We start from the raw sequence: 12,274 nt of genomic DNA, 5'->3' as shown, positions 1-12,274 counted from the left end.
GACCTAGTTCTTTAAGAGTGACTTATGGAAGATCATAAATCACACCTGTTTTAAATATTAAACCCCTTCTCTGTGGAGGAGCCGAAGGAGAAAAGAAGCTCATTGTGTTCAAGACAAGGTGTGATAAATGTGTAAAGGGTACATATGGTGTGATTTTCTAATCTGGTGTGGCCCATCAGAAAAAGATGATGTCCCCATAGGATTTGGGATGTCCCCCCTTCTTCTGAGGCATTAGAGATTGTTGCAGATTTAAAGGCAGGCTGTTAGATGGCTTAGAAATAGGCCAGCCCCCCCGCCCCAATTTCTTTAAGATGGTTCAGTGGATGATAACTATTTATGGACGAGCAGAATATCTATCAGTTTGATGGGTAAGGTGTGTGCAAAGAGAGGTCTTATATATTGCAAGTCCCCCCCCCCAGTGAGCGTGTATGTGTGTGTGTGCACAACCCACTGTGGGACCCCTACTAGTGAGTGCCACCACATGTCAGGAGTGTGGGTTATTGGTCTTACTTTGACAATGGCCCAAGTCCAGCACTTCCCTTTCCTTTGTGGGAGTGAATGGCAACTCCGTCCACTAAGGTATGGTTCAGACCTCACCCTTTCAGGAGGTTAGGTCAATGAGAGCAGGGTCTTCTCGGTGGTTGCACCAACACCATGAACGCCCTGCCCAAAGAGAATCATTTGGCCATCTCTTCTTTTCACCATCAAGTGAAGAGCTCACTGTTCCTACAGACTTTCTAAAACCTAGCAGCTGTGCATTTATACAGGAGAACATCAAAGCTGTTCAGTATTTGAATGTGGAAAAGTAAATGTTTCTCTGAGTAGTACCAGGTTATCAATTGTGTGATTACCATCAAGTACAACAGGAGGTGCTTGATAACCACACTGAGGTGACCAATATTATGAACCAAACAGTCTATCTTCATGCTGTGTTCGGATTCTTCACCAGGCCAGAGAGGCAGAGTTTTCACCATGCCAGTTCTTCACCATGCCACAGTGGCAGAGTGGCAAATGACCCTGTCTTTAAGTGGGGAGATGGACTTTGTAACCTCTAGGCCCAGCTGTGAAGTTATGGGCGAAGGAGAGCTAGGTTGGCTCCCTCTCTGCTGTCCTTCTGCCGGCCGGCAAAGACGTTTCTAGTCAGGCAGGCCTTTGGCATGTAAGCCAGCCTGATGCTGACAGAGGTGTTAACTGATTGGCTGCTGTTTATTTCTGTTGTTGTTGTTTTTAATTGTGCTTTTAATTTTTTGTTTTTAGGGTTATTTAATTTTTCCTCTCCCCCCTCCCTGTTTTTAGGGTGAAGCAGACGGAATTGTTTGACAGATGGAAGAATCTCCAGATGTGCAAATGGCAGATGAATGTCACTGAAGCCAACGTCTTCAAGTAAGATGGGGCTTGGGGAGAACGAGACTTTGGCAAACACAGTGTCCACATTCTCAAGGCCAAAGTACATTTTGACACATTGCAAGATCCACAATTGGGTCTCATACTCTTTTGGTGCGGGTGCCCTTGTTAATTTCTCTGAGCCTTTTATTTTATGGTTTTCAGTTATTTTATTGTATGTTGTTTTATTGATACATATATACCCTGTCCTGGGACCATAGGGTGAAGGGTAGGCCGTAAATGTAAATAATAAACAAACAAACAAACCATCAAACTGGAGGGGGCTGTCCATTTGCTCACAGTAGTAGCACAGGGGAGGGGCTGTTTAACCCTTGCCTTCCCCTTTCCTGAACTAAATCACACACATAGTGTCTTAAACCTGGACCCTGATCCAGCCAGGACCCACACTAACCAGATTTGAAGGTACCAATATGACTCAGGTCCAATTATGTGAAAGAATAATATGGATGCAGATAATGAAAGCAAAGACAAGCGTACACATCCCCCTCAATTGGTAGACCACGATCCCCAAAATTGGTGTTGCATTGGTTCCCTGGATGCAACAGGCATCGTCCCAGGGGCTGTTTTCCTGAGCAGGTGGCGGCCTCCCCTTCCCACGTGAGAACACCTGTTGCATCCAGTTAAGGGGCGTGTGTAAGCTTTCTTTTGCTTTTATTGTCTGCATCCATATCGTTCTTTCACGCAAGGGGACTTGAGTCATATTGGTACCTCTGAATCTGTTTAATGTGGGGCCTGGCTGGATCAGGCCCCAGGTTTAACACCCCCACCCCCCGCTGCTCTTTGCTTTGTAAGTATCTGTGTTTCCCCCATGGGGCAAACAACAGCCTGAGGAGGTGACTTAGTCTGGGAAAACATGAGTTGGTGGAGGGTTAAACACCCTGCCCCCCAGTGCTGCTACTGTGAATAGGTTTGTGCCTGTCCCCTTACGGCTGCACACCAGAAAACACACACACCAGAAAATCTAGTCCCAGATCTTCCTTGTAACGTGTAGTTTGGCACTCACCAAGGACGTAAACCTGTGTCTGGACTGGACTTCTTCAGACTGTAGGTGTGGGCTCACATGATTAAATAGTCCTCCATCTAATAAAAATATTCATGGATATTGCAAACTACCATGTCAGGAAGAAGGGTTCTAGCTGAACTGTGTCCTTGATGTGCTAGCTTTCTATCTGCAAGGCTTTAAAAAAATTGTATTTATTTATTTTGCTGCACGGAGAAGCATTCTGTTATGTGACACAAGCTGCAGACTGAGCGGAGACTCAGGCTTACCATCTCAGTGAGCACCAGGCCTGTAAGTAAAAAGGCTGTGGCTGAACTTGAGATGACCCGGGATGTAGACCAGGGCTGGGCAGATAGTAGATCAGGACCTACTGGTAGATCTCCAAGTGATTTGCAGTAGATTTGCACGCAGGGTTTCTGACTCCCAACTGTTTAACAATAGCAACAACAAAAATGACCTCAGGCGGGTGAAACTGAGAAAGCTTGGGGTAAGCAGGAGTGGACTTGGGCACGCTGGCTGGGGATGGAAAATTGTGGTCCAGCACACTGGGAGAGCATCGGGTGGGGGAAGGCTGGTCTGCATTGACTGTGAGCAACTTTCCAGGCTCTTCTCCGGCCCTACCTGGAAATGCTGGGGATCGAACCTGGGACTTCGTGCATAGAAAGCATCTCTTCTGCCACTGAGCTGTGGTCTCTGTGCCGGCACTCTTTGTCTGCTGAAGGGAGAGGGAGGCATGCCAAGCCTCTCCCCCCCGCTCCTCCCTTCAGATGCCTTGCCCCAAACAGGTGCTCAGTATTGTTAGAGCTGACAGAGCGGAACATATGGCTAGGACAGAGGGACTCTGTGTACAGCAGCTGCACGCGGTGGGTGCCTGGACTGGGTTTTACGCTTTCCCTGGGCTGCAGCGGTTCCACGTAACCTTCTTGATCCTTCCTAGGTCTACTTTGTCGAGGTGTTGCAATGCCCCAGCTTTCCTCTTCACCACCCAAAAGAACACGCCTCTGGGCACCAAACTGAAATACGAAGTGGATACAAGCGGCATCTTCCACATCAATCAAGAAATATTCAGGATGTTTCCAAAGGTGTGGCACATGCTACCGTTGACTTAAAATCAGCCCCAATACAGGGCCGGCCCTACTGTTAGGCAGAGGGAAGCCGTCGCCTTAGGCGGCAGATGCTGGAAGATGGCAGCAAGGTGTTGGAGGAGAGACCTGTGAGCCATGGGATCTGCTCTGTGCCCCCTAACTTGGCCTGCTGCCTTCAGGTCCAGTGGAGGATGCTGTCTCATCATTGGTGTTAAGACAGAATCATCTGCCAGCCCAGTCGGCTTTTGTACATGGAATGGGAGGGGCTCCTTCTTGTCTTTTGCCTCAGGTGGCGAAATGTCTTGGGCCACCCCTGTCCCAGTATATTAATCCAAACGTGTGTGCTGGGTGGCCATTTCCTTTCAGACCACTGTCTTCTGCACTGGAATGAGTTCCTGCGTAAGCGGCCTGGTTAGACCCTTGACCTGTCTCTTTGCCATCACGTTCCTGTGTAGCAGCTGATAGGCAGTGCAATTTATATTTAGCATGTTACATCACAGAAATGTCATATTCGTGAGGAAAATGACTGATCAGCTTCCTGACCCTCTCTAGAAGAATTGCTTCTGGTATACTGTTGCAGAACCCAGAGTCAGAGAGACCACGGAGTGAAGGAAAAAGAGATTCTATATTTAATGCTCGGGCTTAAGGCTGGAATCATTTCCAAAGAGCCAGAAGCCCCGATTTACATTAGCACATTGTTTTTATAGATATTGTGACACATAGGAAACGGCTCCGCTTCTCCCTCCCATGTGGGGTTGCAGTCCTCAACATTTCTTCTCCTAGCACCATTGTTTATAATACAAGAACTGGGTTATAGGGTAGCCGTGATAAGCAGAGAACAGAAGAGAACAGCAGAGAACAAGATATACAATTGTATGACCTTTGACAAGATAAGGAATTCCTGTGTCTCGTCAGCTTACAACAATATATTCAAGGGAGAAAGAGCTCAGCAAGAACATGAAGCATGAGACTGCATGAGGCTACTTAGTCTGACCCCCGATATGGCTGCTACAATACGGTTAACTAAATGGGGCAATGCCCGATAATGCACTATGCAAAAAATAATTATGAACAGTAATACTTAGCATTTATATAGTGTGTTAGAGTTTCAAAGGGCTTCGTGTTCGCACCTCATTAACCCTTGCAGCAGGCCCAGTGGATGTGGCTGCCGCATTGCTATTTCTGGGTGGGAGCCCATGTTGAAGCAGGATATATATATCCTCCCTACAACAACAGGCTTTAAGGCTGAACAGCATCTTTATCTAGATTATGGAAAGGCAGAGAGATACTGGCCACATTCAGCTAGAGGTGTGATGGCCTGGAAAAAGACCAGAACAAATGGGGGGGAACAGAAAAAAATAAAAAAAATTCTTCTTCTTCTTTAGAATTTTGGCATGACCTTTCCCAAAGGCTCTGAGTGAGTTAGAGCATTTGTAACAAAATCCTAACATTACATAAATGCTCAATCACAACCATTTCCCAAACTGGAAAATTAATGTTCTTTGCCCAGCTGTAGGCCAGGCCTCTCAAAGCCAGAGGAGAAGACAGCAGAGCAACCCAGATCCCCCTTACATCTCCCCGTTTGCTCATCACCCGAAGGACTCCTTTCCCATCACACAAAGCAAGCCCCTCTCTCACTCCCAAACTCTAGAAACATTGTGACTTCAGGGCAGTTGCTATAAACCTCCTTGTGGTCTTTCTCTGCAGCTGGGCATGTGGCAAAGTGGCCACATTTGTGGCCTTCAACACTTGCCGACATGGTTTATGCAGTGGACAACGAGACTGCCTTTGGCAACTGTTAGGTCCAGAATGCTTCAGGAACACTGTTGGCCAGGGCCAGTTACAGGGAGTATGTGACTCTCTTGTTGCGACAGCAGTTCAGAGTGCTGGCTATGACCTATAAAGCCCTATACAGCTTGAGACCAGGCTACCTGAAAGTTGTCCGTCTCCCATATGAGCTTGCCCGGGTTTTAAGATTTTCAGGGGAGGCCCTTCTTGTCACGTTCCCCTGGCCCCCTCCTTCCTGATGCACACACACAAGAAGAGAGGCTTCAGTCTCATGCCTTTAATTCTCTACCAGTCAAATGCACTATAGATGCAAATCCTCGAAGACTCTCAGGCTACAAAGGAATACAGCTGCTTCATATGTTTACAAATGGCTACAGGGAATCCAAATGGGAGCTATGACATTGCCAGCAGTTTGAAACAAGAACTTGCTGGCTAGAATAACGTAGGGAGGGGTGCCCCTCCCTTTCAGTGATGCTGCCCTACGTCGACCCTCATGCATCGCCAACTGGGTCGAACGTCCGAGCTCCACTTCTAACTTTTCCCGCTTCACTCTGCCGCAGTCTAGCATCCCTCAGGTCATGCCCTGCGCTCTCCTCCTCCCTCTCCTCCTCCTGGATTCTCCCGGGGGGGGGGGGGGGGCTTCAGGCCCAGCCATCTGGGTGCTAGCATCCTGAGAAGCACGCCTATCTGTATCTGAACTCGCTCGGGAAGACGCCTCTCCCCATCCTGGCTGTTCACATTCTGAGTCTGAACTGCTAACTGTCTCCATACGCGCATAATCAATCTTGACACTTCTATTGCTAAGGCCTCCATCGTAGACATGTGTGGTGGGGATGCAAGAGAGGGTCTTCTTGTCTCCCAGGCTGTGGAACTCTCTGCTGAGGAGGCTAGGTTGGCCCCCTCTTTGTTGTCTTCCTGGCAGGCAAAGGCATTTTTATTCAAGCAGGACTTTAGTGTGTAAGCTAGTCTGTTGTTGCAGGGTTTTTTGATTGGTTGGTGCTGTTTATTTCTTTTATTCTTGTACTTTTAATTGTGTTTTTAATAAATGATTTTTTTTTTATTTTAGAATATTTATATATTGCTTAAAAATCCTAAAGCAGTTTACAACAAATTATTAAACAAGACATCCTTATAAAAGCACAGCAACATTTGGACAAGTTAATGGTTAGGAAAAGCCAGGTAAACAAGTAAGGGTGCCATCTGATGCATGTTTAGACAGAAAAAGGTCCTACATCTCCCAGCATTCCCCAGCTAGCCATGCTGGCAGGGGAATGCTGGGAGTTGTAGGACCTTTTTTCTGTCTAAACATGCATAGGATTGCACCCTAAATTTTTAATAATCATCGAAAGCACATGATTGTCGGTGCCTGATGTATTGTGCAGGGAAGGTCATTCAGAGGGGAGGATTATTTGTTTTTATGTTATATTTTAAATAAGAATTTGTTTTTAATCTAGATTTTATTGTTAGCCGCCTCGCCCTTTTTTCTTTTTTTTTTAGCACAAATGGGGGTTGTTGTTCAGTCGTTAAGTCGTGTCCGACTCTTCGTGACCCCATGGACCATAGCACGCCAGGCCTTCCTGTCCTCCGCTCTCTCCTGGAGTGTGCTCAAGTTCATATTCATTGCATCGGTGATGCTATCTAGCCATCTCATCGTCTGCCGTACCTTTCTCCTTTTGCCTTCAATCTTTCCCAGCATCAGGGTCTTTTCCAGGGAGTTCTGTCTCTGCATTAGGTGACCAAAATATTTGAGCTTCAGCTTCAGTATCTGTCCTTCCAATGAGCACTCAGGGTTGATTTCCTTTAGGATTGACTGATTTGACCTCCTTGCAGTCCAGCGGACTCGTAAGAGTCTTCTCCAGCACCACAGTTCAAAAGCATCAATTCTTCGGCCCTCAGCCTTCCTTATAGTCCAGCTCTCACAGCCATACGTTACTACTGGGAAAACCATAGCTTTGATTATGCGGACCTTTGTTGGCAAGGTGATGTCTCTGCTTCTTACTATGCTGTCTAGGTTTGCCATAGCTTTCTTCCCAAGGAGCAAGCGTCTTTTAATTTCATGGCTACAGTCACCATCTGCGGTGATCTTTGAGCCCAAGAAAATAAAATCTGTCACTGCTTCCATTTCTTCCCCTTCTATATGCCAGGAAGTGATGGGGCCAGATGCCATGTGCTTAGTTTCTTTAATGTTGAGTTTCAAACCAGCTTTTGCACTCTCCTCTTTCACCCTCAACAAGAGGCTCTTTAGATCCTCTTCGCTTTCTGCCATTAGGGTGGGATCGTCTGCGTATCTGAGGTTGTTGATAATTCTCCCAGCAATCTTAATTCTGAGCTGTGATTCATCCAACCCGGCATTTCTCATGATGTACTCTGCATATAAGTTAAATAAGCAGGGCGACAATATGCAGCCTTGTACTCCTTTCCCAATTTTGAACCAATCGGTTGTTCCATGTCCGGTTCTTACTGTTGCTTCTTGACCTTTGTGCAGGTTTCTCAGGAGACAGGTAAGGTGGTCTGGTACTCCCATCACTTTAAGAATTTGCCAGAGTTTGTTGTGATCCACACAATCAAAGGCTTTAGCGTAGACAATGAAGCAGAAATAGACATTTTTCTGGAATTCTCTTGCTTTCTCCATGATCCAGCGAATGTTGGCAATTTGATCTCTAGTTCCTCTGCCTCTTCGAAACCCCGCTTGTACTTCCAGTTGTTCTCGGTTCCCATACTGCTGAAGCCTAGCTTGTAGGATTTTGAGCATCACCTTGCTGGCATGTGAAATGAGCGCAATTGTACAGTAGTTTGAACACTCTTTGGCATTGCTGTTCTTTGGAATTGGAATGTAAATGTAATGACCTTTTCCAGTCTTGTGGCCATTGTTGAGTGTTCCAAATTTGTTGGCATATTGAGTACAGTACTTTAGCAGCAGCATCTTTTAGGATCTTAAATAGCTCAGCTGGAAAACTGTCATCTCCACTAGCTTTGTTGATAGTAATGCTTCCTAAGGCCCACTTGACTTCACTCTCTAGGATGTCCGGCTCAAGTTCAGTGACCGCACTATCATGGCTATCAGGGACATTAAGATCTTTCCTGTATAGTTCTTCAGTGTATTCTTTCCACCTCTTCTTAATCTCATCTGCTTCTGTTAGGTCCCTGCCTTCTTCGTCCTTTATCATGCCTGTCTTTGCACAAAACGTTCCCTTGAGATCTCCAATTTTCTTGAAAAGATCTCTAGTCTTTCCCATTCTGTTGTTTTCCTCGATTTCTTTGCATTGTTCATTTAGGAAGGCCTTTTTGTCTCTCCTTGCTATTCTCTGGAACTCTGCATTCAGTTGGATATATCTTCCCCTTTCTCCCTTGCTTTTTGCTTCCCTTCTTTCCTCAGCTACTTGTAAAGCCTCATCAGACAACCACTTTGCTTTCTTGCATTTCTTTTTCTTTGGGATGGATTGAGTTGCTGCCTCCTGAACAATGTTACGGAGCTTCGTCCATAGTTCCTCAGGCACTCTGTCTATCAGGTCGAATCCCTTAAATCTATTCCTCACCTCCACTGTATATTCAGAAGGGATATGATTTCGGTCATACCTGAATGGTTTAGTGGTTTTCCCTATGTTCTTTAATTTAAGCCGAAATTTTGCAAGAAGCAGCTCATGATCTGAGCCACAGTCAGCTCCAGGTCTTGTTTTTACTGACTGTATGGAGCTTCTCCATCTTTGGCTGCAAAGTACATAATCAATCTGATTTCGATATTGACCATCTGGTGATGTCCATGAGTAGAGTCACCTCTTGTGCTGTTGGAAAAGAGTGTTTGCTATGATCAGCATGTTCTCTTGGCAAAACTCTGTTAGCCTTTGTCCTGCTTCCTTTTGTACACCAAGGCCATGCTTGCCTGTTATCCCAGTTATTTCTTGACTTCCTGCTTTAGCATTCCAATCCCCTATGATGAAAAGGACATTTTTTTTGGTGTTAGTTCTAGAAGATGTTGTAGGTCTTCATAGAAGTGATCAACCTCAGCTTCTTCGGCGTCAGAGGTTGGGGCATAGACTTGAATTACTGTGATGTTGAATGGTTTGCCTTGGATTCGTACTGAGATCATTCTATCGTTTTTGAGATTGTACCCCAGTACTGCTTTTCCCACCCTTTTATTGACTGCGAGTGCTACTCCATTTCTTCTAAGGGATTCTTGCCCACAGTAGTAGATATAATGATCACCTGAATTAAATTTGCCCATGCTTGTCCATTTTAGTTCGCTGATTCCCAAGATGTCGATGTTCAATCTTGCCATCTCACGTTTGACCACCTCCAGCTTACCTTGATTCACTGATCTTACATTCCAGGTTCCTAAACAATATTGTTCTTTACAGCATCGGATTTTCTTTTCACCACCAGGCACATCCACAGCTGAGTGTCCTTTCGGCTTTGGCCCAGCCACTTCACTCTTTCTGGCGCTACTTGGAAATTCCCTCTGTTCTTCCCCAGTAGTATATTGGACACCTTCCGACCTGCGGGGCTCATCTTCCGGCGTCATATCTTTTAGACTTGTGATACGTTCCATGGGGTTTTCTTGGCAAGAATACTGGAGTGGGTTGCCATTTCCTTCTCCAGTGGACCACATTTTGTCAGAACTCTCTGCCATGACCTGTCCATCTTGGGTGGCCCTGCACGGCATAGCTTATGGCTTCACTGAGTTATCCAAGCCCCTTCGCCACAACAAGGCAGTGATCCATGAAGGGGACAAATGGAGGAGAGGGAGATGAAAGAAAGAAAGAAAGAAAGAAAGAAAGAAAGATTTTTCCAAGTCCCCAGCTCAGAGTTGGAATGATCAAACATTGCATTTGCATGCGGTTGCTACACATGTCAGCTCCACATTTATGTTGGTGCTCTTAGGCTGTTGTCAAATCATCTGTGAATGTTGATCTCCTTACCCCATGGTCTCAGAAGACTGTTTATTAGACCATCAGACCTCCTGCCTTTATGAGCAATATGCAATGCGTGCTGAAAATAACTATTTTATTAAAAATATATTCCACATCACTGTTTTCTTTGCAAGCATTTTTTCTGCTGCGAAATTGCTCATAAACTATGCATGTGCTAATAGCGGTATTTGCATGCTTATTCAGCCAGGGCTTCCCTTACCCGCAAGGTTATAAGGAGGTAGTGAGTCAGTCCTAGTTCATCTTAATCCAATGCTCTCAGCAGCTCGCTCTCCAGGGTCATGGGCAGAGGTCTTTCCCAACTCTGCAACACAAGATACACAAAGGATTCAACCTTAGGGCCTTCCTCTTGCAAAGTGTGTGCTTTGCTACGGAACGATGTCCCTCTCTTGTAGTTGGAGATGCGCCTTTTTTTTTGTTAGTTGGTTTGCTTATTAAATGATTTATAAACTTCAGGGTACAATTGTCCTCCCAAGACAGTGTACAGAAGGAAAACATAATAATAGATAAAACCATACAAATGTACAGCAGCAATTAATTCATCACAGAAATTCATAAAATGTGGGTTGAACTAAAAATGCTTAAAGCTTTCTCTTAAAAATTAAGAGGAGTCACATCTGTTTCCTGCAGGAATGAATTCTACAAGTACAGGGCCGCCACCAAAAAAGGCCCTGCTGGTACCCATCAATCTTAACATCTCTTATTGATGGGCCAGAGAGCAGAGCCTCAGTAGCTGATCATAAAGTGCAGGCGGGCTGGTAAGGCTGCAGTTAACCTGGTCCCATTTAGGCCAAAGCCAGCACTTAAATTTGGCCCCAAAACAAACATGCATCCTCAACCCATCCAGATCCAATCTACATATGATGAGTGCAGAACTGTGTCTTCAAATGTGGATCTGCCCCATCACATCTGAAGTGTCTGTGTGTGTATGGTGGGGTGGGGAAAACAATTCAAAGTCCCATAGTGTGAAAGGGTCACCAAGATCTCATAACCATTGAAAGATGATTTGTATCTACTCAAACACAATAGAGCCACTTCAGACATTCCATGGCCAGTCACCACATTTATGGGAGTCAAGCGTAGAGAAATCAAGTGATGAACATGCATGTAATGGCATGTACCAGCTCAGGGTCAATGAGCATTTCCAGACGGATGGCTCGTAGTGCTACCAGTGAAAAGATGTTGTGCAGCTATTCTGTCTTTCCCTCCTTACCAGATTTTCTGTAGTAAGAAAAAGGGCGGAAGAGGCAAAGGGAAAACATGGGAGGGTTACAAATGGAAGATGATAACATCTGGACATTCCCCCCCTGGGTAAAATTCATAGAATCATAGAATAGTAGGGTTGGAAGGGTCCTATAAGACCATCGAGTCCAACCCCCTGCTCAATGCAGGAATCCAAGTCAAAGCATCCCTGACAGATGGCTGTCTTGAATGCCTCCTCGTCTTGAATGCCTCCAGTGTGGGAGAGCCCACCACCTCCCTAGGTCATTGGTTCCATTGTCGTATTGCTCTAACAGTCAGGACATTTTTCCTGATGTTCAGCCGGAATCTGGCTTCCTGTAACTTGAGCCCATTATTCCGTGTCCTGCACTCTGGGATGATCCAGAAGAGATCCTGGCCTTCTTCTCTGTGATAAACTTTCAAGTACTTGAAGAGTGCTATCCTATCTCCCCTCAGTCTTCTCAAGGCTAAACATGCCTAGTTCTTTGAGTCTCTCCTCCCAGGGCTTCGTTTTCAGTCCCCTGATCATCTTTGTTGCCCTCCTCCAGTTTGTCTGCATTCTTCTTAAAGTGTGGTGCCCAGAACTGGACACAGTACTCAAGATGAGGCCTCATTTCATGAATGAGACAGGATGTTTATTTATTTATTTCATTTATATCCCACCTTTTTTCCTCCTTAAGGAACCCAAGGCGGTGTACATAATCCTCCTCCATTATATCATCATAACAACAACCCTGTGAGGTAGGTTGGGCTGAGAGTCTGTGACTGGCCCAAAGTCACCCAGTGAGTTTCCATGGCCAAGTGGAGACCAGAACCTGGATCTCTGAACTCCTAGTCGAACATTCTAGCCA

General features: G+C 45.6%; 1 protein-coding gene across 2 annotated transcripts in view; it reads left to right on the top strand.

Moving 5' to 3' along the window:
• ST8SIA5 (ST8 alpha-N-acetyl-neuraminide alpha-2,8-sialyltransferase 5) overlaps positions 1 to 12,274 on the top strand; it is a 66,904-nt gene that overhangs the window by 40,311 nt on the left and 14,319 nt on the right. For both annotated transcript variants that reach the window (XM_084832870.1, XM_084832869.1), the window contains 2 exons: positions 1,297 to 1,383; positions 3,342 to 3,486. In XM_084832870.1, coding sequence (XP_084688996.1) covers positions 1,297 to 1,383; positions 3,342 to 3,486 — 232 coding nt within the window. The remainder of the gene's footprint in view (positions 1 to 1,296; positions 1,384 to 3,341; positions 3,487 to 12,274) is intronic.

This window comes from Heloderma suspectum, chromosome 2, assembly GCF_057233095.1.
Source record: "Heloderma suspectum isolate Gila_16-S chromosome 2, 16-S_ref, whole genome shotgun sequence".
NCBI lineage: Eukaryota > Metazoa > Chordata > Lepidosauria > Squamata > Helodermatidae > Heloderma > Heloderma suspectum.
The sequence above is the reverse complement of the archived record's forward strand: the minus strand, read 5'-3'. Positions and strand labels throughout refer to the sequence as shown.